Raw genomic sequence first — 25,687 nt, forward strand, 5'->3', positions numbered from 1 at the left:
CAAAATGAAAGTAAAAGCATCAGCCGTCCATGAGGGGCTGTACAGTGTTGCACAATGTTGTGGTTTTCCTGTAAGTCTAGGTAGAACTGACCACCAAGGTTATTTTCGTAAACAAAAACTAAAACTAAGACGAAAACGACTGATGAAATAACAATTTCATAAGCTGAAATAAAAATGACAAAATAATCAAAAAACTAAAACCAAATGAAACTAACAACAGTTATTGAAAAACTAATTGAAATAAAATAATAATTTTCAAAAATAAATAATAGTTTTCGTAATCATTACGTTCTCACCCTTTGGAGGAAAAATATACGAGCTGTGTGGCATTTTAGGGAAATACCTGTAAATGGCGCATCACGCACATGGGGTTATCTGACGGAGAGATGCAAAGCATTTTAAAGCAGAGTCCTGCACGTGTCCTGTTTGGTAAACATACACCAGCAGTACTTAACAGAACACTCAACCCATTATCCAACAGCAGCACTAAATTAATTCTGTACCAGACCAGAACCGTTTCACATAAAGACTGTGAGTCACGACCCGAACCACACCCGCATTAAATCTATTACATCAGGTAAGCAAAATTATTTATTTTTTCATGTAACACAAGCAATCAAACCAAAATTAGTTGGTGCTTTGAAGAAAAAAAAAGACACGCAGCGCAAAGTGATAACAGAAAAAAGATGAAAACGTGTATCCTTTCTGTAAATAATACAAAACTTTAGCCTTGCATCTTGTGATCACTCTGCTATGCTTTCGCACAAATGTGCATAGGCTAAATCACATCATACACATGCTTATAATTTTTCATAAATGAAAAGAACATATTCAAATATGAGCATTTACTGTTAAATGTGATTGCCGTTATTATTGAATTGCATTAGACCCAGTTATGATTTATGCACGGTTGTTCACGTAAAAGTGAGCAAGACATGACACACGTTACAATATCATGATTATGGTTAAACCATCTAGCCATCATAACCAAATTAGGCCACATTTATTGTCATATTAAATATCTCAATACACATCATTAGATATGACTTTAGATATGACATTAAGCATTAAACTGGCAAGCTGTGGAAAAATTGCGCAGCTAGTCAGTGAACAACGACTCTGTGTAGTAAATGCTGCTCCATGTGAAAGCACGCACGTGATGGAGATTTATTGCTGATTACACACCGGCTTCACTGACAAGATGCGCATTAAATATTGCATGCGCTTTATCGTGCAGCCACACATTAAGCACAACTTCTGTAGATTTATTTAGTAAAAATGCTTGACTGCTTCATTTTGGCGTATATTTGAATACTTTTACCATTTAATCAGTCTTAGTATGTGTTAATTTTGTGTAGCTAGAGGTTTGCCTCACTAATGCTAAATTATACCCAAGTCTTTCTTTGGCTTGCGTTCTGGAAGTAATCTGTTAATTCTGCTAAACTTTAATTAAAACTGAAACTAAACTATATAAAAACTAAATAAAAATGTGATAAAAACTAAACTAAAACTAACAACTAACTAAACTGAATTTTAAAGCAAATTTGAAAACGATATTAGAATAAAACTCATTTAAAAATTCTAAACTATATTAACCTTGTTTGTTTTTCTTGTATGTCAAGGTAGAAGGCGGAGCAAATGATAGGACAGCCAGAAGTGAGCTTCATATAAATTTGCTCAGGAATAAAACTGAGGATCCAGAGATTGTACATTCTTCCATGCAGACACAATGTTGATCTACAAGGTTTCTGTATCTACTGGTAGACAGGTTTGTGCTGAGACAACGAACAGCATTTATCTGACACTGCTGAACTCAAAAAATCAGAGCAGCAAAAAAACCTTCGTGAATCAATCCTTTATTTCTCCATTTGAAATGGTAAGAACTTTAAAGGCTTCATTATTTTTATTTTAACAGTTACTATTTCTTGTTATGATTATATATATATATATATATATATATATTTTTTTTTTTTTAGTTGTTATTATTTCTTGTTATGATTTTATATATATATATATATTATGATTTTATATATATATATATATATGTATATATAAAGGGTAAAGAAACTGTTTCATGGTTTTGTCTTGTCTTCTTGTGTTTTGTTTGTGCACCCATATGTAAGAGAACAGAAAATAATCAAAGGCAACTATTCAGAACCATTTTTTTCCTGTTGATTTCTTGCCCTGACACTTTAACACTTGTAATTACAAAACAAAATGTGCCACGCTCCTGACAGTTGCATTTGAATTTAAAAACTTGTTGTTTGGAGATATCTAATAAGGAGTTGCTGAATTTGCAACACGTAAATTCATTCACTTCTTCACCCAAAAGACATGAAAGTAAGTGGCTGGTGATTTGGGAAAAGAAGAGCAAAATTACATACACGGTGTGTGTGTGCATATATATATATATATAACATAAAACACAAAGGGGTCATGAACTGCCTTTTTTATTTTGTACTGTTCTCTGAGTTCCATTTATAATGTTATCCAGATTTTGACATCAAAAAACATCATAATTCAGAATTATAATCCACCTAATTTTTCCTGTAAGAACAGGCACGGTCATTTGTAAATTTAAAGTTTCTGGCTTCCGGTGTCATTCTCTTCAAGCTATTTTTAGCTGCTTTCTAAGAATAATGCTGAGACTGCCCTCTATGTCTGACAAATTTCATAACTTTCCTGCAAGTGTTTCTATGACCTGTCATGGACTCAAGAGCGGAAGAACAATGTAGCATCTCATTATTGTTAGTGTTTTTAACGGAGCTTCAGTGCTTGTCTCCTGATAAATAACAAACATTATATTGTCAGAGAATTAAAGTTAGGTATTTATTGGGTTTAGTATTCGCCCATTTCTGCTTTTGAATATTGTGTTTCCCAATAAATAGATTTATTAAGCTTTTATTATTCTTATCATCGTTCATGTGCTTAAACATTGGGCATTCTCAGCAGCGGCAATCCACCTGTCACTCACGTAGCCACGCCTTTAATTATGCAAAACTTTAAGGCTTAATATAATTTAAACGGATGAGTTATAAAAAAATTCACCCCCCTCACAGTTGTCATGAAGGGCAAAATTAGCTATATATACCAAAATCATTTTTTGCACCAGGCTGTAAACATGTTTTTTCCTGCTGTAAAGTTGGGCATTTTAACATGGGGAGTCTATGGGACTGACTCCCTTTTGCAGCCAGCCTCAAGTGGCCATTCGATGAATTACAGTTTTAGTCACTTCCTTGTTGGCTTCACGAGAGAGAGCGGGAGGTTGCCGCTCGGTTCAGACCAAAATTAGTTTGTGTCATAGCCATTGAGGGTACCTGCATACTTTTGGAACAGGGACATCTAGTGCTCACACAAAGAGAAAAAATAAGTTTTCTGGTTTATGACTTTTCAAAAAAGGTTAATAGCTTTTGATCACTTGCCTATTGTCATTAGACTAGTCTTGATAGATTCCTTGGGTCATGCCAAGAACAATAATACCAATTATACCATAGTCATCTAAACGTGCTATCTGCCATTTTGAGTTTTCTTAAAAAACATGCTTTTTTTTTTTTAAATTCCTCGTAGTTCACTTGTCAGATTTTCACAAAAATTGATTCAGGCCATGGCATAAAGTTATGAATGTTGTGTTGATAGACCAAACTGTTATCTTTTAAAACATCAAAGAATTTCATGGTCTGATGCCAAAATAGATCTGATGCTGTATCTCTGCAACACTTTGACATATTGACACCAAACTGACCACACCACATTAATTTGGTCACAGCCCCACCTATTGGTCAAAAGACTGAACTTTTAAAGGCTCCTGTGAAATTATATCTGTTGTTGCAAGACAAGATGAAGATGCTAAATTGCCAAAGGACTTTTGATAAATGAAAGCTGTTGCCATCGTGAAGGAATAAATTAATCACAAAAAAGGGAAATGGGTAGTGTCTTGTGTCTTCTATATGCATTATTTGTCTGATTTAGATCAAATTGGTGTTGTATGTTTGGATCATATGGATGTGGCTGTTTTGAGTCATGGTCATAGTGCCACCAACAGGCAGCAGGAATTATGTCATTTACAACAGGCTTTTATTTACCCTCTTAAATACATGCGCTCATTGTGCATTGTTTTTCTTGAGCCACCAGGAGGTGATGGCACTGTCATGCTTGGGCCCGTCATCACTGCTCTCAGTGGTCAGATAAAATGATAAAACCTGGGTATCCTGATAGTGCAGATAAGTAAGGTGGCACAATTAGGATTAATTCCTCTTCACTAAAGCCTGTAGAGGGATTTTGTTGTTTGTTTGTTCTTCACATACAACATGAATGTCTAATGAAAGCTGTCATTAAAGGAGATCTCTTTCAAGATCCTTGTGAAGAAGGACCTTGGAGACATTGTCCAGGTGAAACTTGAAAAGAAGAAACATCTCATAAATTTTCCATGGTTTTGTAAGCATATCAAAGTGAAAACACCCTCTGGAAAATGCTTTGAGTTCCCCTGTTATTGCTGGTTAGTAGACGAAAAGGAAGTGATCATCCGGGAAGGCACTGGTTTGTACCTCACTTTGTTCATTATCCAGTTTTTAATGAAGAATTTTTACTATTAATTGATTTTAAAATTCAGTTATTGAATCATGTCTTAAATGCTGTATTTCATATGTGTAATATATGTGCTATGAATTTCTTTGTGTGTTCATTTAGCTCGATTGCCTCAGGATGACACCAACAAGCAAAGAAAAAACGAACTGGAATCTAGACAGAAAATATTCAGGTTTGATAAAACAGTTACAGTTCATACAGAAAAGGAGGATTTCCATTCAACTTCTCAGGCACTCATTACTTGAGCTGTAAATGCCATGTGACTAATCACTCTAGAAAAGCAAGAAAATGGCTTTCTGGCAATGCTGACACTTTTTAGAGCCATTCCAAAAATATTTATTGATTGTTTGATTCTTTGCAATTTACATATTTTGTGAAAAAAGGAAGGCAACTGACAAATATCTAACGTATAAGTGGCTGTACACATTAAGTTGATTGTAAGGAAAAAATAAAAACACTTCACCTGTAAATGTAATTCTTGGTGTAACTGTACAAGTAAATGTTGTAATTTTTCTTGTTAAAGATGGAAGGAGTGGAGCCCGGGCTTCCCTTAGAGCATAGATGCCAAAATGGGTGAACTTCCTAAAGATGTTCAGTTCGATGAAGAAAAAGATTCAGATTTTAAAAGGAATTTCCTGAAAGCGTAAGTTTGGGGAACTGAGTCATGGCCACAGACCTTGTTGATTTGTAACAAGGCAAATAATGTTTATGTTTCTAATTATACTATATGCATTCTGTTTCAGGATTGAGGATTTAGTTATTGACAAAGTTGATGGTTTCTTTGAGTCCTGGAAAGACATTGCAGATTTTAAAGAGATATTGGTGCATTACAATATCAAGAACACTCTACTAGGTTTGGATGATTTCTTCCTCTATCAAGAATGTTTGTTCCCTTTCAAGGAAACTCGCACTGTGTCAGAAGTTATGATGCTACAGCAATGCTTCTTGAAAGACTCATGACTGAGTAGTGAAGCAAGTGTGAAATCAGTCCAATGGCTTTACAGAATGTTATAGAGGTCATGACCAGTAAGCTATAAAGCACAACTGAACCAAACAATGGCTACATTTACATGGGGACCTTAAGTGCCATGAATCTGAATGTGTTTAAATGAACGCAAAATAAAGTGATCATTTTGATGTGTGCATTTATATGCCACAAGCTTCAAATTAGAATTGATTTTTAACATGTGGACACTGCATTAATATACAGTTTTTGTAACATGGGAAATATGGTTTTCAAAAGACAAGTTGCTGTCTAATATAACACCCGGGTTTTTGACTGTAGAGGGTGTAACAGTACATCCGTCTAGTTGCAAATTGTAATCTACGAGATACGTTGTAATGTTTTTTGGTCCAATAAGTAATATCTATTATCCGAATTTAATAGGAGAAAATTATTGGTCATCCAATCTTTTACATTTTTAACACACTCTGTTAGCTTAGATAATTTAGAGTTTCATCTGGTCTCGTTAAGATATATAGTTGAGTATCATCAGCATAACAGTGGAAACTAATCCCATATTTTCTAATAATATTACCAAGTGGCAACATGTATTGTGAAAATAGCAGAGGACCTAGGACAGATCCTTGTGGCACTCCATATTTTACTGGTGATAAATGAGATGACTCCCCATTTAAATAAACAAAGTGGTAGCGATCGGACAGGTAGGATCTAAACCATCTAAAAACCTGCCCTTGAATACTTGTATAGTTTTGTAATCAATCTATGAGTATGCCGTGATCTATGGTGTTGAACGCAGCAGCATAGATAACAATAAAAATAAATTTTTGATAAAACTAAAATTTCCTAGAAAAGAAGCATTCTAAATGTTCAACTCCCTCCTAATCATCCTCTAAAAGGACAGCTCCCGCCCCTATCTCACTAGTATCCAGGGCCGGCGCAAGCTCAAATGCCGCTCTAGGCAGAGCACGATCGTGCCACCCCCACCTCACACTCACAATTAGGTATCCTTAAGATGCATGTAAACAAATTAATATCTTATTTATCTATAAAATTACACTAAGACACCGTCTTTAGCCAGAGCAGACTTTGCTCTCGCTTTCACAAAAAAGTTTACAACAAAAGCAAACGTTGCGTCCTTGCTAATCGAATAAACCAGCCATGGTCTGTCAAAGTTTCTCCCCCGTTAGCTAATGTGCGACTGTAATGAGCCTCTGAAAATCTCCTGTTCCAACTGTCTTTTGGGAAAATAATTCCTTTGGTTTGATGTGGTCCCTCCCTGTACCAAAGTGTCTTTAAGTACAGGATTTATTACTGCTGGCCATTTGCCGGGATCGTGACATGTTTCCTCACCTTCTGAGGGTAAAATTTCTCCCTGCTGTTCCGTCTGTCCCTCATCAGACGAGCTAGTTATGCTAAGCTGTCTGCCTTAGAGCTGTAATCGGGCCATAAAAGTTAGGCCCGACAGGACCCGAGCCCGACAGGTTTCGGCCCGAGCCCGACAAGTACATTTGATTGAAGAGCTTTTTAAAAGCCCGAACCCGTTTACAGCCCGACATTATTCAAATGTGCGCACACACACACACAGCTCTTTTTCCTTGTGTCAAACATGAAACATTATACATGTTTTAACATAATTTATTCATAACTAACGTAGACTAGACCACTTGGAAGTTGGAATAAAGAAATAAAATAAGTCCTCTGTAACATCGTAAAATCTCAGCACTCTAAATATAGGCATAGGCTCATTTAGCATAGAAATAGACCAACGCACCAATAAAAACGAGTCTTTTTTAACAAAATAAGTTAAGATAAATTTTAAATTAAGATGGGTATTTGGCAATAACGAAGTTAAGATAAAGATCCGACAGATTTGCTTCACCAGCAGCTGACATTTAATAAAAGAATAATGCCAATATTAGTGTAATACTCTGTCCACATTATGCATTTAAGACTCAATGAATAATTAGTTATCATTTGAAAAACCTTTACTCACAAAGATTAGGCTAAGCCTACATGTTTTTGTGGAGGAAAATTATTGAATCCACTGTAGAGGTCTTTAGCACGTTCATGCGCTCACTGATGGTGCGTCATTATTCACTCATTATTCTCATTATAAACATGGTCAAAACTTTTCCACACCTCAGACTTTGCTTTAGTTGCTGGTGCAACCAAAACATAATCGCCAGAGGCAAGCCTCTGTTACACCTACTCAGCATCCATTTTCGCATCTTTTTCGCGCTAATCGAAACGCATCACATGCCCGAGCCCGGCCCGAGCCCGCATAAGATGATATAAATTAAGCCCGAACCCGACCGAACCCGTCGGGTCCCATCGGGGGGTCCCGTCAGGTTCGGGCAAAGATCTTCAGCTCTAGTTCTGCCTCCTCCAGGACATTTACTACCAACGTCCACACCTTCGCTGTCATTAGCATGGTCGCTGCTGATTTTTACTATGCTGCCCTCTTGACTTCCAGAGGCGATGAATTTCAAAAAAGGAGCCTCTTTGTTTCTCCAGTGCTTGCTCTTTTAAAAGCCGTCGTCTTTTGTACTCATGACCAGATAATTTTATTCGTTTTTACATATTTGAATATACATTAACGTATTTTGCACGCATATCGATGCCGCTCTAAGTGGGGGGGGGCAGGGCGCAGCCGGGCGGGCGGGAATTTTTTATTCTAAATTAAAGTTAATTTAAATTTATACTAATGGAGTGGGAAAAAATGCTGTTGATATAAGTGCGATAATTGTAACCTAATGTAAAACAAACAAATAATAAAAAAAAAAAATTCTCTCTCTCTCTCCCTTTCGCTCTCTTGCCTTCTCTCTCTCTTGCCGCCCTGGCTGAGCTGCCTCCCTAGGCATGCCTATTTATCTGCATTTTAAACGGTCTATCCCACTGAGGAGTGGCAAGGACTGGAGCACTAGTGAGCAGCGCTTTTACATTTTCAAAAGCATTTTGGCAGATTGAACTCCAAACAAACAAACAAGACACTTTCCACAAATTGGTCAATGGGGCAACCATTTCGGAAAAGTTCCTGCAAAAATTACATTTTCAAAAGCATTTTGGCAGAGAAGTGCATCAACTCCCGCTTTGTACAGGGTGGAGGATACTTATTGATCGCCTCAATTTTTGCATTCACTGGATGGAAAATGCCTTGACCAACGACCTTACCTAAATAAGTCACTGTGGCCCGAGCGAATTCACACTTCGCTAGATTCATTGTGAGCTGAGACTCCATCAAGGTGTTCCTCCCATGAATTACTATACACTACCAAATCGTCCAAGTAAACCCGGCTCACCCCTCAATGCCAGCTACCACACAATTCATTTGCCGCTGGAATGTGGTTGGTGCATTTCGTATTCTGAAACTCATAACATTATATGAATATATGCCATCTGCACCAATTCATATGCCTTAAGAACTGCACTTTTAACTTTATTATAATTCTGATAAAAATTCTGATCAGCCCAGCTTAAATTAGAATAAGCTTTCTGCGCCTTACCAGTCATACCACATTGTAACATCAAAGAGCGTTCAGCTTCGGGCCATTTTTTTTGTCTGCAACACATTCGAATAATGTGAAAAAAGTGTCCACATCCTCCTCATGAAAATTAGAAGAAAGCGGACCAATTAACGATTCCATACAAAACTCTTTAAAATCAAATCCTTACTTCACAGCTGTCAAAACTGTGGAAAAGAGAAAAATTTATATTAAAGCCCTTTAGATTAAACTTCACACCTTACCTATAAATAAACTAAGTAGACCCTAATCTTTAAGCATACAATAGCGGGTTTTTATTCACCTAATACTGTAATCCGAGAAGAACAACCATTTCAATTGATGATTCCCTCAAACCTTGGCATGCTCCCGAGACTCATCTCCAACCACTGATCTGTTAAAAAAGTTTTTATACCTGTAAAGCCTTTGACATTTGACTCAAGTTTCCCCTTTGAAATCTGCACAGAGAACGTGATGCAAGACTGGAATAAGGATTACATGTTTGGCTATCAGTTTTTGAACGGCTGCAATCCTGTCATGATCAGAAAGTGCATGAAACTTCCAGACAAATTTCCAGTCACACCTGAGATGGTTAAGGGCTGTCTGAAGAAAGGATGCACACTACAAGAGGAATTACAGGTCAGAAACAATAAGACATAAATCACTTCAACAGCTGGTCAGTTATCAAATCCAAGACTTGTATTGTGACAGCCTTCGCATATTTTAGTTTCTATAAAAGATGCAGATCAGTGTTATTTTAACCTACAAATCATTTGTTCTAAATTATCCCCCTGTGTACACGTTTGCAGGCAGGAAACATCTACATTGTGGATTATGAAATACTGAATGGAGTGCCAGCAGCCAGCAGCGAGCGCCATTTGACTGCACCCATCTGCCTACTGTACAAGAATGAATTGGACCAAATTGTGCCAATTGCCATTCAGGTATCTGTCTCACATAGAATCAGTATCAAACGAAAACATAAATTAACCCTTTGATGCACAATCTATGCAAACCCCTTCTAATGCACAACATAGGTATGAAATGACCCATATTTATTTTCTCTGTTATTTCATGCTTGGCTGGGCTTTGTTTGTTTGTTTTATCTTTTGAAATCCACTTATTTCGGCATTTAAGATTCCCTGATCTATGAATTCCATGATCCATGAATATTCAAAATATATTTTTTCAATGACCACAAATATACATATATACATATATATATATATATATATATATATATATAATATATAGGTCAAAAATATATATATTATATATATATTTTTTTTTTTTTTTTTTTTTTTTTTTTTTTTTTACGGTTTTGTGTTACTACATCAAGTTTTCACACACAGGTCAAAAATGACCAATCTATGCAAGTTTGATTAAACAAAAGAATAAAAACAACATTTTGTTAAAATAATTATGTTAGCAGTTGTTTAGACCAGAGGTTTTCAATCTTTTAGGACATGTGCCCCCCCAAGTTTGTCTAATTTTTTTTGTCCCACATCTTCCTATTGCCTTTGCAATATGGGTTTGAAGGTGGGGCATACCCTCAAAGTACCTCTTCATATGTGGCATGACAGGTTCTTTCACCAGCTTCTTGTTGAATAGCCGTCATGCATTGGTCACACCTCCCATGTAATCAGGGTTTTGTGCAGTGAAGTTGGTGTAGGCCAGCAGTGGACAACATCGGTTCTGGAGAGCCACAGTCCTGCAGAGTTTTGCTCCAACTTTCATAAAAACTCACCTGCCTGTAGCTTTTTAGTATCCCTTAATTAGTTTGGTTAGGTGTGTTTGATTAGAGTTGGAGCTGAACTCTGTGAGACTGTAGCTGCTTCTCAATTCAAAGGCTGGATCCTCTGAAAGGCGATTGTGTCACCGTGGTGTTACAAAGGCTGTCCCAATTCGAAGGCTTCTTCAAATGCAGCCTACAAATGCACCCTTCATTTCTTGGGGAATGAAGGGTACAACAGATGGGGTGCTTCTCAAACATAAGGCTACATCCTACAAAGGTTGCATATCTCGGCTGCCACGTCATCAAATGTTGCTGAAGGCCATCTCAATCGGAAGGATCCTTGGAAGGCAGCCTTCGTTTCACTTCCTCCATTTAGCTGAATTTGAAGAATGCGTGGAATGTATCCTTTGCGACCTTCAGTCACCCACAATCCTTCGTACATGTTCCAATTCACAGAAATAAATGAAAAACGAGTCAGTACTACTGGTACAACTTTTGTGGCCTCCGAAGGTGTGGTCTTTGAAGTCCAAGTCCTTCTTCAAATGCAGCCTACAAATGCACCCTTCATTTCTTGGGGAATGAAGGGTACAACAGATGGGGTGCTTCTCAAACGTAAGGCTGCATCCTATGAAGATTGCATATCTCGGCTGCCATGTCATCAAATGTTGCTGAAGGTCATCTGAATCGGAAGGATCCTTGGAAGGCAGCCTTCGTTTCACTTCCTCCATTTAGCTGAATTTGAAGAATGCGTGGAATATATCCTTCGCGACCTTCAGTCCCCCACAATCCTTTGTAAATGTTCCAATTCACAGAAATAAATGAAAAACGAGTCAGTACTAATAGTACAACATTCGGTCCAACATTTGTGGCCTCCGAAGGTGTGGTCTTTGAAGTCCAAGTCCTTCGAAGGATGCAGCCTTTGAATTGGGACACAGCTTGTGGCTTTCCAGGATTGACGTTGGCCACTCCTGCTGTAGGCATTGAGGGTGGTAACATCCAGCGTTAAATAAAGTTAAATAAAGTGCTCTAGTAGATATGCACGTTTATATGTCATAAGCTTCTGATTGGATTTAATCTTTTGACATGCACACACTGCATGAATTTACAGAGTTTCCAGCTGTTGTCACATACTGTTTTAAAAAGCACACGTGATATTTATGTACTTCGGGTCCTAATTGGGTGACGACCAGCACATGAACTGTTGTGCAGTGCTGCTTAATTTATAAAGCAGTAAAAGTGCCCCTTCCTGCACCCAAAACCAAGGACTGGTGGGACGTTGTCCTGCTCCACTTCACAGTCGCTGAGTGAAAGGGGAGTTTTATAATGACTAAACACTCATTAATGACACTTTATTCACCAGGAAGAACAGCTCCTTCTGCTTGTCATACGTCATTACGCTATTTCTATATCACTGCACATACGCAGTACTTTCCAGTTTTGGTTTTCAATCCAGTCAAGTGTTTTCATGTCCTCTCGCTCGGATAACAAAAGGAATAAACCACCCCTTACAATCCGATCAAAATTTTAGTCAGATCTGGTCAATTCAATCCGATTGATATGGTTACATATGACTTTTTTTCTGATTGTGCTTCTAGTCCTATTACGATCAGATTAGTAGGGTACATGTAAACGCAGCTACAGAGTCAGTCACACCATCAACACCAGACTTCTCAGCCCACTCACCCACTCGTTCCCAGTTGCCCAAATTTGTGATTACCTGCACCTGCCGCTCTAATCAAGGACTCTTTATTTAATCAGTTGCTCCACACTTCACTCCTGTCTGGTCTTGTTGTGATCAACCTGGCTGCTTACCTGAGCTACTTAACTGCTTCGATCCATCAGTAAGAGTTTGTCTGTCTGCCATCATCCTAAAGTTATATTTTGTTGACCTAGCTAGCATTAGCTAGCTAGAACAGTATGTCAACAGCAAGCTAATAGTATTGGACATGGTTCTATTTCTCAGTAGAATGGATTCCAACATAAGATAACTTTAGACAAACATTTAAAATATTATGTCCAGTTATCAGTTTCAGTTTAATTTACTTATATAGTACATTTAATTACGACAGAGCCGACCAAAGTGCTGCACATAGAAATAGAATTAGGCTAATAGCAAAAAAAGAAAAGAAACCCCAAGTAGTACATAACACTTAATTCACACAAAATATAACCTATAATACAGCAGTTACTCCAGCCCATAAGCCTTTTTAAAGAGATCTGTCTTAAGTAAAGATTTAAAAACCTAAACAGAAGTAGCCAGTCTAAAGCAAAAATGAAAGTTATTCCACAACTGAGGTGCTGCCACCGAAAATGCACAATCCCCCTTAAGATTTAAATGTGTCTTAGGTACAGACAGCAACAGAGTGTTTGACCTTAAAGGCCTGATAATCTGATAATGGAAGAGAAGATCAGATAAGTAATTTGGTGCCAAGGCTGTCAGACCCATAAACAAACAATAATACCTTAAACTGGATTCTGTACTCAATGGGGAGCCAGTGCAAACTAGCCAAAACAGGTGTATTTTGGACCAACTGAAGGCGAGACCAACAAGATTCAGTGACCTCTAAAAACAGTGAATTACAGTAGTCCAGTCTTGATGAGTTGAATGCGTGGATAACGATATCTTCACAATGTATCAAATATTTACTGTGGTATGTATATAAGACTTGCATGTTGTGCTGTTCTTTTTCTGGTTAGAGATTTGGACTTGTAACCAGAAGGTCGCAGGTTTGAGTCTCGGTGCTGGCAGGAGTTGTAGGTGGGAGAGAGTGAATGAACAGCACTCTCTTCCACCCTCAATACCCATGGCTGAAGTGTCCTTGAGCAAGGCACTGAACCCCCAGGTAATCCTTATTCCAGTCTTGCATCACGTTTATCTGCTGCAGATTTCTAAAGGGGAATTCGATGATCAACACTTGAGTGATTTTGTGGTAGTGTTTAAGTGTTTGTTTATGATTGAATTGTGTTCGGATATATAGTTTTTGTAGAAAAGGGAACGAGATGCTGCGTGGGAAATCGAACGCCTCTGTGTGATTTCGTGTTCTCATCCACAGAGGCCTTGTTTTGGGCATGGGAAGGGTGTTATTAATTCTTGATAAATATAAGCAGCACAGTACAATGCTTCATGTAATCGTTGTCTTCCAGTTAGGAACCAAAATAGATAAATACTAAGTCTGCTCTTTAAAACAAAGAAAAGAAGCAATGTATGAGAATAGTATGTGCAAACAGCATTATATTATATTGTATATTAATGCAGTGTGTGCATGTTAAAAATCAATAAATTGATTTGAAGTTGGTAACATAGTAACACGCACATCAACCTGATTGGTTTTTTTAGTGTACATGTAAACACTACGCTTTTGAGAGGCGTTCCTGTAGCATTATAATTTCTGACGCAGCGCAAGCTACCTTGAAAGGGAACAAACATTCTTGATAGAGGAAGAAATCATCCAAACCTAGTACTGTGTTCTTCTTTAATAAATGCCCAAATATATTTTCAATATCTGCAATGTCCTTCCAGGACTCAACCAAGCCTTCGATTTTGACAAGAAGTAAGTCCGCAACCCTGAAACAGAAGACATACAGTATAATTAGAAACATGAACACTATTTGCTTAGTACCGGATTGTGCTGAATTCCTTCTGGAAAACACAGGAAAAATTCTGTAACAAATCATCAAGACTGTGGCCATGACACAGTCCCCCAAACTTACACTTTTTTAAAATCCCAATCCCATTCTGACTGTTTGTTTCCATCAAACTGAACGTCTTTAGGAAGTTCATTCACTTTGGCATCTATGCTCATAGGAAAGCCCGGGCTCCACTCCTTCCATCTTCAACAAGAAAAATGACAACATTTACTTGTAGAGTTACACCAAGAATTATATTTAAAGGGGAAGTGTTTTTCAAGAACCAGAAACAAGTGCCAAAGAAGCAAAAATCCAAGTCAGTGTCCAGTTCAAGTACTGAACTTCCAGTGAGTTCAGTACTTAGAAAATCCTCCTTTTCTAAGCCCTACAATTCACTTTCTACCTCAACTAATGGTCTGAGTTTGGGGTTGGGAACTAAAGAGTCATTTAGCAGGGGGCAGAATTTCTGAACAATGGCATATTCCCTTAGACTTGCCAAAAGTCACAGAGAACTCAAAAAAAACTAGCTCCAAATAATTTGTAAATCAATCGTAATATGTATCTTAACACTTCTGAGAAGAATTTTTGCACATCATCCCTGTTTTAAGAATACATACAGCTTCCCTTAATTTTTTGCTGATGTGGTGAGCTATTGTGATAATGAAATGCGAGCTGGAGAGAGATTGTTTGTAGAGAGAGACGCGCAGACACAGGTAACTCACATAACTTATCTTTCTCTCAATCGATTGATTGATATTTCATTCAAATAAATGCTATAATTCATTCAAATAAATGTGATCTTACTGTACTATTTCCTTTCTGTGTCTGATTGCTAGAGCTAATGTGCCGCAACTGACGAAAATAACTGTAATTTTTACCCTTCTGGTCAAATACTGCGCTGCAAACATCATTAACAACCTTAAGTTGTCAATGCTGGCAAATGACCATGGTGCATAATGCACGGCTAGCTGTGACGCTTAGTGTCGGTTGGTTCTTGGCCTCCACGTCGTGCATTAAAATCGTTTAATGCACAGCTAGCCATGCATTATATATTATATAATGAAACATTGGAAAACAAACCATTCCGAAAAGGTAAGAAACTTGATTTGTGAAAAGGCCAACACATGGCTGCAAATGCGTAAGTAAACATTTATTCATATAGCACCTTTCAAAAAAAGGTTACAAAGTGCTTTACAATAAGCGAAGGGTAGGCGAAGTCACTTTAATCTTCAGTGGTGTCTTTGTGAAATTGGCTAATTGGAAACTAGAGAAATGTTGGCCAATGTAATGGAGTAAAAGTACAGTTTTTCCCCATTATAAATTTAGTCCAGAAAAAGTAAATTCATCCCCTGCAATTTTTCTTCCATTGACCTCAGATTACAAACTAAATTCATATTTCTGGTCTTGAATGGTAAGAGACAGATATGGTGCTTAACCAATATTAGTGTGTCAAGCACACTGAACTGAACTGTATCTAGGGAGGAACACAAAATCTCTTTCATCAAACCTGAATAATTCCTGTCTAGATTCCAATTCATCTTTTCTTTGCTCTTGAAAAGATTTGGTGTCATCCTGAGGCAGTCGAGCTAAATGAACACACAAAGAAACACAGCACACATTTTACACAACAAAGGACAGCATTTAAAGACATGTTTCAATCACAATTGAATTTTAAAATAATAATAATAATAATAATGCTTCATTAAAAACTGGATAATGAGCAAAGTGAGTCTGTACGTACCAGTGCCTTCACGGATAATCACTTCCTTGTTGTCTACTAACCAGCGATAACAGGGGAACTCAAAGCAGTCTCCAGAGGGTGTTTTCACTTTGATGTGCTCAGAAAACCATGGAAAAATATTGACAAGATGTTTCTCCTTTTCAAGTTTCACCTGGACAATGTCTCCAAGCTCCTTCTCCACATGGATGTCAAGGGAGATCTCCTTTAATGATAACTTTCATTAGACATGGTATATGCGGGGGGAAAACAACAAAAAACCAAAACATCTCTCCATAGGCTTTGGTGAAGAGAGATTAATCTTAATTGTGCCACCCTGCTTATCTGCAGGATACCCAGAGATTATCATTTTATCTCACCACTGCTAGGAGTGACGACGGGCCCAAGCATGACATTGCCATCGCCTCCTGGTGGCTCAAGGTAAACAATGCACAATAAGCACATTTATTTAAGAGGGTAAATAAAAGCCTGTTGTAAATTACGTAATTCCTGCTGCCAGTTAGTAGCACTATGACCATGACTCAAAATAGCCACATCCATATGATCCAAACATACAACCCCAATTTGATCTAAATTAGACAATGCTTATAGAAGATACAAGACTCTACCTAGGGGTGTCCCAACTCAGTCTTGGAGGGCCACTGTCCTGCAGAGTTTAGCTCCAACTTTCCTCAACACACCTGTCTGTTACTAGTTTGCCTAAGTAAGAGCTTGATGAGCTGGTTCAGGTGTATACAGTGGGTACGGAAAGTATTCAGACCCCCTTAAATTTTTCACTCCTTTTTATATTGCAGCCATTTGCTAAAAAAAATTTGTTCATTTTTTTTCTCAATGTACACACAGCACCCCATATTGACAGAAAAACACAGAATTGTTGACATTTTTGCACATTTATTAAAAAAGAAAAACTGAAATAGCAAAAGGTCTGAATACTTAGGACCATGTGATGTGACACTTATATATTTAACTCAGGTGCTGTCCATTTCTTCTGATTATCCTTGAGATGGTTCTACACCTTCATTTGATTCCAGCTGTGTTTGATTATACTGATTGGACTTGATTAGGAAAGCCACACACCTGTCTATATAAGAGCTTACAGCTAACAGTGCATGTCAGAGCAAATGAGAATCATGAGGTCAAAGGAACTGCCTGAAGAGCTCAGAGAAAGAATTGCGGCAAGGCACAGATCTGGCCAAGGTTACAAAAAAATTCTGCTGCACTTAAGGTTCCTAAGAGCACAGTGGCCTCCATAATCCTTAAATGGAAGACGTTTGGGACGACCAGAACCCCTCCTAGAGCTGGCTGTCCGGCCAAACTGAGCTATCAGGGGAGAAGAGCCTTGGTGAGAGTGGTAAAGAAGAACCCAAAGATCACTGTGGCTGAGCTCCAGAGATGCAGTCGGGAGATGGGAGAAAGTTGTAGAAAGTCAACCATCACTGCAGCCCTCCACCAGTCGGGGCTTTATGGCAGAGTGGCCCGACGGAAAGCCTCTCCTCAGTGCAAGACACATGAAAGCCCGCATGGAGTTTGCTAAAAAAATTCTCTGGTCTGATGAGACCAAGATAGAACTTTTTGGCCTTAATTCTAAGCGGTATGTGTGGTGGAGAAAACCAGGCACTGCTCATCACCTGTCCAATACAGTCCCAACAGTGAAGCATGGTGGTGGCAGCATCATGCTGTGGGTGGTGTTTTTCAGCTGCAGGGACAGGAGGACTGTTGCAATCGAGGGAAAGATGAATGCGGCCAAGTACAGGGATATCCTGGACGAAAACCTTCTCCAGAGTGCTCAGGACCTCAGACAGGGCCGAAGGTTCACCTTCCAACAAGACAATGACCCCTAAGCACACAGCTAAAATAACGAAGGAGTGGCTTCACAACAACTCCGTGAAGACTGTTCTTGAATGGCCCAGCCAGAGCCCTGACTGAAAAACCCAATTGAGCATCTCTGGAGAGACCTGAAAATGGCTGTCCACCAACGTTTACCCATCCAACCTGACAGAACTGGAGAGGATCTGCAAGAAGGAATGGCAGAGGATCCCAAATAATCCAGGTGTGGAAAAACTTGTTGCATCTTTCCCAAAAAGACTCATGGCTGTATTAGATCAAAAGGGTGCTTCTACTAAATACTGAGCAAAGGATCTGAATGCTTAGGACCATGTGATATTTCAGTTTTTCTTTTTTAATAAATGTGCAAAAATGTCAACAATTCTGTGTTTTTCTGTCAATATGGAGTGCTGTGTGTACATTAATGAGGAAAAAAATGAACTTAAATGATTTTAGCAAATGGCTGCAATATAATAGAGTGAAAAATTTAAGGGGGTCTGAATACTTTCCGTACCCACTGTAATTGGGGTTGGATGAATTGCATGAATCTCCACTGAACTTTTAAATGCTCCTCTGAGTCTGCAATCATTCAAAATTCTCGAGCATTTAAATATAGCTGCAAGCAGCGATTAAGGGCCCAAGCACAACAGAGGCCAAATCAGATAAATATTTAGAGCCGACACCAGGGCACCTCCATTTAAATTTGGGGCCCAAATCACGTTGAGCGAGGCGGGGATGTTACGTGTGGGAAGTTGCTGATGCTCACAAAAGCATGAAATCGCTTTCGTATGTGCGCTGTTTTCACTTTCGAAAGTGGTCATGTTCAGCAAGGAGGGGAGATGAGGGGACAGGGGGTCACAGTAACTCATTTGGGGTAGGGCATGGCCCACGAATGCCACCCCCCAAACCACTTGCAGGAAAGTTATGAAATTTGGCAGACAGATTGGCAGTCTCAACATTAACCATAGAAAGTTTGGACTCTTCAAATGTTTTAGTGCCACTAACTGTCCAAAGTTGGAGTCACATTTATTACATGTGATTAAAACTTGCTAAATTCAAATCTGCGTTCCTGCTTTGGCTGGTGCTGAGCCAGAGACTGAAGCGCTCACTTGTCATGTACATCATAACCATAGAACTGTTCAGTCTTTTCAATCAATAAGTGTTTATTTTATGTTTACACATAAAACAAACCAATAAATATATACTTTGTAAAAAGTATAATTTGTCTAAAATTTCAATATCTAGCTTTTCTAATGTAATTTGATTATATGTTTTCTTGATATCAGATACAGACTTTGGGGAAAGAATAGAGACTTGCCTTGAGCCACTTACTTTCATGTCTTTTTGGGAGAAGTGGATGAATTTATGTGTTGCAAATTCAACAAACAACAATATATATATATATATATATATATATATATATATATATATATATAGATATATATATATATGAAGAGTTTGGTTCCAAAACGCTTTAAATCCATTTTGATTAATTTGAGTAAAAATTAGTTTTCTTTACCAAGATGAAAATCACTATTTTCTGTTTCAAACTTTCACATAGCATCTTAAGGTTATAATAAAATTAAAAATTCAAAACCAGATTTTGATTTTCAAAGATTTATTATAAAAACTGGTATTTTTTTCCCCAAAATGCAATAAATCCATTGAATCAATATAAAAGTTATTTTTCATATTTAAACTGTTGAAAATACACAACAAAGTAAGTTGATCTACATATGACAGCCTCTGAACTTAGTCAATACTAATCTTATCAACAGCTTACATTTCTTCCCCACCGCAGAAACCACCACAGGCTCATCAATGCCATAAAAATTCTTCTTTTTTTTTTTTTTTGGGCTGCAAGATAAATCGCATGCGATTGTCATGCGCATCTCGTCAGAAAAGCCGGTTCTGTGATTTGTAATAAATAAATCTCCAGCACATGCTTTCAGATGGAGCGGCATTTAATACACAGAACCGTAGTTCACTGACAAGCTACGCAATATCGCGTTCATAATCAAAGGTGATTCATCTTCGATTATGAACGCAATATTCCGTAGCTTGTCAGTTACTGTTTACAATGCGTGGAATTGTGCGCTCTGATTGGTTGAGTGGATATATATCGCATTTTGTAGAGAAGGGAGAGAGGCGTTTGTCGCGGTTTGGAAAAATAGGGAGAAAACATGACAGATGTGGTAGATTAGTGATACATCATGCATACATACATGGGGGTGGGGCGGGGCACATTTTGTTTTTTTAATTGCTTGATTTCTTGCCCTGTATCGTACAGCACTATTAACACATCCATCCATCTTGTTTGGCTTTTAGCAGGTAAAGAAATATTAACATAGAAAGAAAATTGCCGCGAATGAGACAGAAAAGTGTGCCTCTAACTTATGTCTTTACAGATACTGTTACTGTTTTGATGCTGGCTTACTTTATCAAATTTGAACTTTCTCTCACTTGCTTACTTGTAATTTATTTTCTTTCAATTTTAATGTTCTCCCAATAGAAATAAATGGGTTATCCATCGAGCGCCCCCCAGCACTGCACATTGTGTGTGTCTCCCTAATCAAACACAACTGATTCAACTCATTAGCTCATTAAAAGAAACTCCAGGAACTGAAATAGGTGTGTCAGATAAGGGAGACATACAAAATGTGCAGTGTTGGGGGGCGCCCAGGACCAGGGTTGAGAAACACCGGGTTAAAGGGTCAACAGCGTACAGGGGTCAGTTTGATTATTATAAGGGAACAGTTCAATCTGGTTATATTATATTGTTTTGATAAATGAACAAGTATTTTCTTTAAAAAAATGATTTGTTTCTTTATGATTCAAGGAATATCGTGTTTAATGATATACTGAAGAGTAGTATACTAATGTGAGTGTTGAGGCAATAAACACATTTTTTGCACCAAAATTACAATCTGTTGTAATCAAAATCAAAATACAAATAATACAATAATAATACAAATCAAACCTTGTTACATTAGCTAACAGTCCAATGCCCGTAAAGATACTAAATGATTCGTAATCGTTTATAAACATTTACAAATGATGAATAGTTTCCACTTTAGACTGGCTACTGCAAAAACACAAATAAATAATTAATAGATTATCTGATTATTAAGATCTATAAATAGAGGTCTACACAACAAACAAAGACCAACTAATGAAGATCATATGAACTGAAAATTTACTGACATTTGTAAGCATTTCAATATACACTAAATAATCATCATTAGGTAATGTTTAGGGAGTTCATTAGTTAACATTAACAAGAACATTATGTCATATTTCTAGCAATGTGAATATATATTAACTAATGATATGTTTAGCGTTATATAATGTTTGTTAATGATTTATAATTAAAAGTTATTATAAAGTGTTACCAGTATTTATTTTGCCTACATTAAACAAATGTGTATGAGTTCAGAGCAACAGAAAGAAAATGGTTCTGAATAGTTGCCTGTGATTATTTTCTGTTCTCTAATATATGGGTGCACAAACAAAACAAAACCCTGGAACACTTTCTTTACCCTTTCTGATTGGATTTTTCAGTTACATATAATACAAATGCTGTTAAAACAGATTGACCTATAATAAATGCACAATGTGCAGATGGTAAACCATAGAGATAACCCAGAATGTTTCTTTTTTTAAGGGAACGTAATCTCATTTTGCCTTTTGGAGGCAGAGACTTAACTCGTTTTAGTGTTCTTTAAGTCCTAGGATGCTTTTTCAAGAACCTTTTCCCAAATACGTTTAATGCATTTGCTTTTGTGAAAACCTGTATCTGAATTCTTTATGCTCTATATGTTGAGTATGGTTTCACTAATAATAAATATACATTTGCATAAAGCATCCATATTTGTCCATGCCCACATTAATTAGAGTATTAAAAACGTGAAAAGTATTGATTTAAGGTACATTTAGAACAGATAAAAATGTGTGATTAATCACGAGTTCATTCATGACAATCATGTGATCATTCACGATTCAATATTTTAATCAATTGACAGCCCTAATATATAGTAACTGTTAAAATAAAATTAATCAAGTCTTTAAAGTTCTTACCGTTTTTAAAGGAGAAAACATGCCTTTATTCACCAGGGTTCTTCCACTGCTCTGCTTCTCTGAGTCCAGCAGCGTCAGGTAAATGCTGTTCATTGTCTCAGCACACTTCTGTTCACCAGTAGATACAGTCACCTTGTAGGTCGTCATTGTGCCTTCGTTGAAGGATGTACAATCTGTGGATCCTCCAGTTTTATTCCTACACATATTTATATGAAGTTCACTTCCGACGCTCCTATCATTTGCTCCACCTCCTGTGACATCATAATGTGGGTGTGGTCCACCAATCAAAAATGTCATGTTAATACCTGAATATGTGCACTTTATCACATTTCTGAACATTGACATGAGATACAGATAGAGTGGTTTTCCTGTGGCACAGACGATCCCATTTTTCTGATAAGCTTTTCCAATTACATTTCAGTCCAGTTAAAATTACTGTAAGTCTGAGCCTTGTCACAAGCATTTCATTGCCCAGTTCCCCAGTGTAACTGTGCAAATGACATATAAATGCCTCTTGACTCTTGACACAACATTGTAATGGCAATACTGAAGGCTCTGAGCAAGAAAGTGAGGTTAAAATAGTTTCTGGTAGAAATTAAAGAAATGTTGGGTGAACTGTTATTTTGCCTCTGAATACATGCGTTTTTTTTTTTTTATTTTTTTCATTCAATTTAAAAACAAATGCAACAACAGCATTTAACGTGAATGAAAAGGAGCAGAAAGAAGTAAAAAACTTATAATGTCTGCCCCCTATCAACACTAAATAATTTACAGTTCCAGTTCATTCAAGCTGTCTTATGCAGCCGTCTCTCTCTAAGACATCAAAACACAAAATTACATCAGTAAAGTTGATCTGCTACTCCGCAGTATTATATTTCTGCAACAGTGATAATTGAAGTTCTTGAAGTTCACATAGAGTTACTACTGTCTTGTCCTGCTATCTGCAGTTTTTAAGTCAAATCAAAATGTCACATTAATGCCTGAAATGTCATCGCTGTGTTTCTTGCAGTAAAATTTTGGTAACTGTTTCTAATGTTTGTTTTCCAGAACTAATTTTCTATTGCGATAAATAACTGTATAGGAAAAAAGATGTACTGCTTCCAGAAATTAACGTCTTTTACGCACAGAAATAGTATATGTATTTTAATCGGGCATGTATAACCAGTAAGTCAATGCACAAATAAATGTCGAGATGTTTGTAATTGTACACTTTTTTGAAATTATACATAATACACGTTTAAAAAAAAAAAAAAAAAAAAAAAAAAAAAAAAACTAAATACCCGATGATGGAAAGTGTTGTTTATGAATATTGGTTCGAAAACATTCTCCTGCTGTGTGAATGCAGAAAATATATACCCATCTTTGTATGCCCTAGTGAAAAATAAATATACTAAAATGTTTCTGAAATACATTTATTTGATGCTAAGTACACTACAAATACATTTACATATTTATGTACTTAAAAATACTCTGCAATTTTGTACTTAATGCAATTTAATTGTGCGTAAGTAGCATTGAAGTCCAACTAAAGATGTACGGAAGTATATCTGATTGTGCTTAAGTGGAATAATCGCAAGTATACTTCAAGTACACAATAAATATATAATATTTAAAGACTGATATTATTCAAAGATTGTACAATCCTCGTCAATTGTGACATTAAAACACATTTTAGGCTTAATATTAAGAAATGTGCTTTGTGCACAAGTAGTACTCTAAGTTTAATTATAATTTTTATATCAGTAAGTCTTGAGCGATATGTCAGTAAATATGTTAATAGATTTGTACTATACTTAGTATGAAATAAATGTATTTCAAATATATTACTTTCTACTAGCGTGAATACTAAATTCTCTGCCAGTTTTACAAACAAATGCATTGTCATGCATGCAAACAATTTTTCATACTTCTGTGTATATTCACGTTTGTCTATATAGAGATATTCTGTGTTGAAAGACCACTCCTTATTTTACTGACAGTTAATTGTGGGCGTTAAGTTTTTACGAAACAAAAAACTTTTCAGTTGTATTTCTGAATAATTTGACCTAGACATACAAGAAAAAACACACAGGAATTGGGCAACACTGTACAGAGTAACTTATTGTGTAAAGAAAAGGAATGAACTGCTGGTCCATAGAGGCAAGATTTTAGAAAGCCCCCTCAACACACACATTTACATTTAGTCATTTATCAGACGCTTTTATCCAAAGCGACTTACAAATGAGGACAATAGAAGCAATCACAATCAACAAGAGAGCAATAATATGCAAGTCTATAACAAGTTAGCTTAACGCAGTACACGTAGCAAGGACTTTTTTTATTTTTATTTTTTTTAATATGATAAATAAAAAGAAAACAGAATAAAGAAAAAAAATAGAGCACGCTAGTGTTAGAGGCCTTTTTTGCCTTTCTTAATTGTATAATAAATAAAAAGAAAACAAATAGAATACAAAAAGATTAGAGAAAACAAGCAGTTAGTAAATTAATAGAGTGCAAATCTAAAAGTTTTTTTTTTCAAAAATAGAATTAGAATAGAGAGTACTATAGTTAGAGGGTCAAATAAAGATGGAAGAGATGTGTTTTAAGTCGATTCTTAAGGATGGCTAAGGACTCAGCTGCTCGGATTGAGTTGGGCAGGTCATTCCACCAGGAGGGAACATTTAATTTAAAAGTCCGTAAAAGTGACTTTGTGCTTCTTTGGGTTGGCACAACCAAGCGACGTTCACTTGCAGAATGCAAGCTTCTAGAGGGCACATAAGTCTGAAGTAATGAATTTAGGTAAAGGGGTTCAGAGCCAGTGGTGGTTTTGTAGGCAAACATCAATGCCTTGAATTTTATGAGAGCAGCTATTGGTAGCCAGTGCAAATTGATAAATAGAGGTGTGACGTGTATTCTTTTCGGCTCATTAAAAATTAATCTTGCTGCCGCGTTCTGGATTGATTGTAAAGGTTTGATAGAACTGGCTGGATGACCTGCCAAGAGAGTGTTGCAATAGTCCAGCCTGAGCTGAGTTTCTTGATAACGATTGATCTTAGAGCTTAAGAGCGTTTTCTGTGAGTCATTTTACGATCGTTCATTATTGTTTCACGTGCATTTCCCAAAAATGCACTTAAAACAATTACACGTAGCCATGCTTTTAGTGCTATGTAGGAGTCGCTATCCATTTGTTAAGTGCTGAAATGTCACCTTAGAATGGTTCGTAATTGTAGGTTCATGCTCGTTTATTGAAATGTAAACCTAATGCTGTGTTCCAGACAACTCGGATATAATTTAACATAGTCACGACTCACACACGAGGAACACGGGAACGAAGCAGCGAGGAGACGAGGAGTAGCTAAATCAAAAAGGGGTTTTATTTAGGACACGCTGGGGATGACAGGACTGGAGACATCAGGAGAACAGAATGACATTAAACAGCAGATGAAGAACTGGAGACAGAAATAACTTTAAATACACAGACACCAAATGGAACACACTTACAGTAGGTGGCCAACCAAAATGCCTACTACCGCCACGTGTACCGCCACTGCAGGGCCACGACGTTAACTGCAAGTCAGACGCATGTTAAAGTTGTTCACGAAACTACCACCAGGTGGCACAAAGGGACAGTTTGCAAACTGACTGAAATTATATGTTTT

At 37.1% G+C, this 25,687-nt stretch overlaps 1 protein-coding gene and 1 pseudogene across 1 annotated transcript; one reads left to right on the plus strand and one right to left on the minus strand.

The window, feature by feature from the left end:
* Positions 1-1,704: 1,704 nt before the first annotated feature.
* Positions 1,705-12,628, plus strand: LOC109087268 (annotated as a pseudogene).
* Positions 12,629-14,490: 1,862 nt separating this feature from the next.
* LOC122139419 (polyunsaturated fatty acid 5-lipoxygenase-like) lies at positions 14,491-22,196 on the minus strand. Its single transcript, XM_042736880.1, has 4 exons — positions 22,050-22,196; positions 16,152-16,353; positions 15,918-15,996; positions 14,491-14,614 (listed from the first exon to the last, which is right to left on the minus strand). Exons 1-4 carry the CDS (start codon positions 22,194-22,196, stop codon positions 14,491-14,493), a joined length of 552 nt encoding a protein of 183 aa, XP_042592814.1.
* Positions 22,197-25,687: the final 3,491 nt, after the last annotated feature.

Source organism: Cyprinus carpio, chromosome A4 (assembly GCF_018340385.1).
Source record: "Cyprinus carpio isolate SPL01 chromosome A4, ASM1834038v1, whole genome shotgun sequence".
Classification (NCBI taxonomy): Eukaryota; Metazoa; Chordata; class Actinopteri; order Cypriniformes; family Cyprinidae; genus Cyprinus; species Cyprinus carpio.

Bases quoted from the DNA above. Each gene is read 5' to 3' on its own strand.
- LOC122139419 (XM_042736880.1), bottom strand. From the start codon at position 22,196: ATGACGACCTACAAGGTGACTGTATCTACTGGTGAACAGAAGTGTGCT. The intron at 15,997-16,151 runs GTACGTACAGAC...GTGTTCATTTAG, and splicing joins GATTATCCGTGAAGGCACTG to CTCGACTGCCTCAGGATGAC. The intron at 14,615-15,917 runs GTTTGATGAAAG...TTCTTGTTGAAG, and splicing joins TCTAGACAGGAATTATTCAG to ATGGAAGGAGTGGAGCCCGG.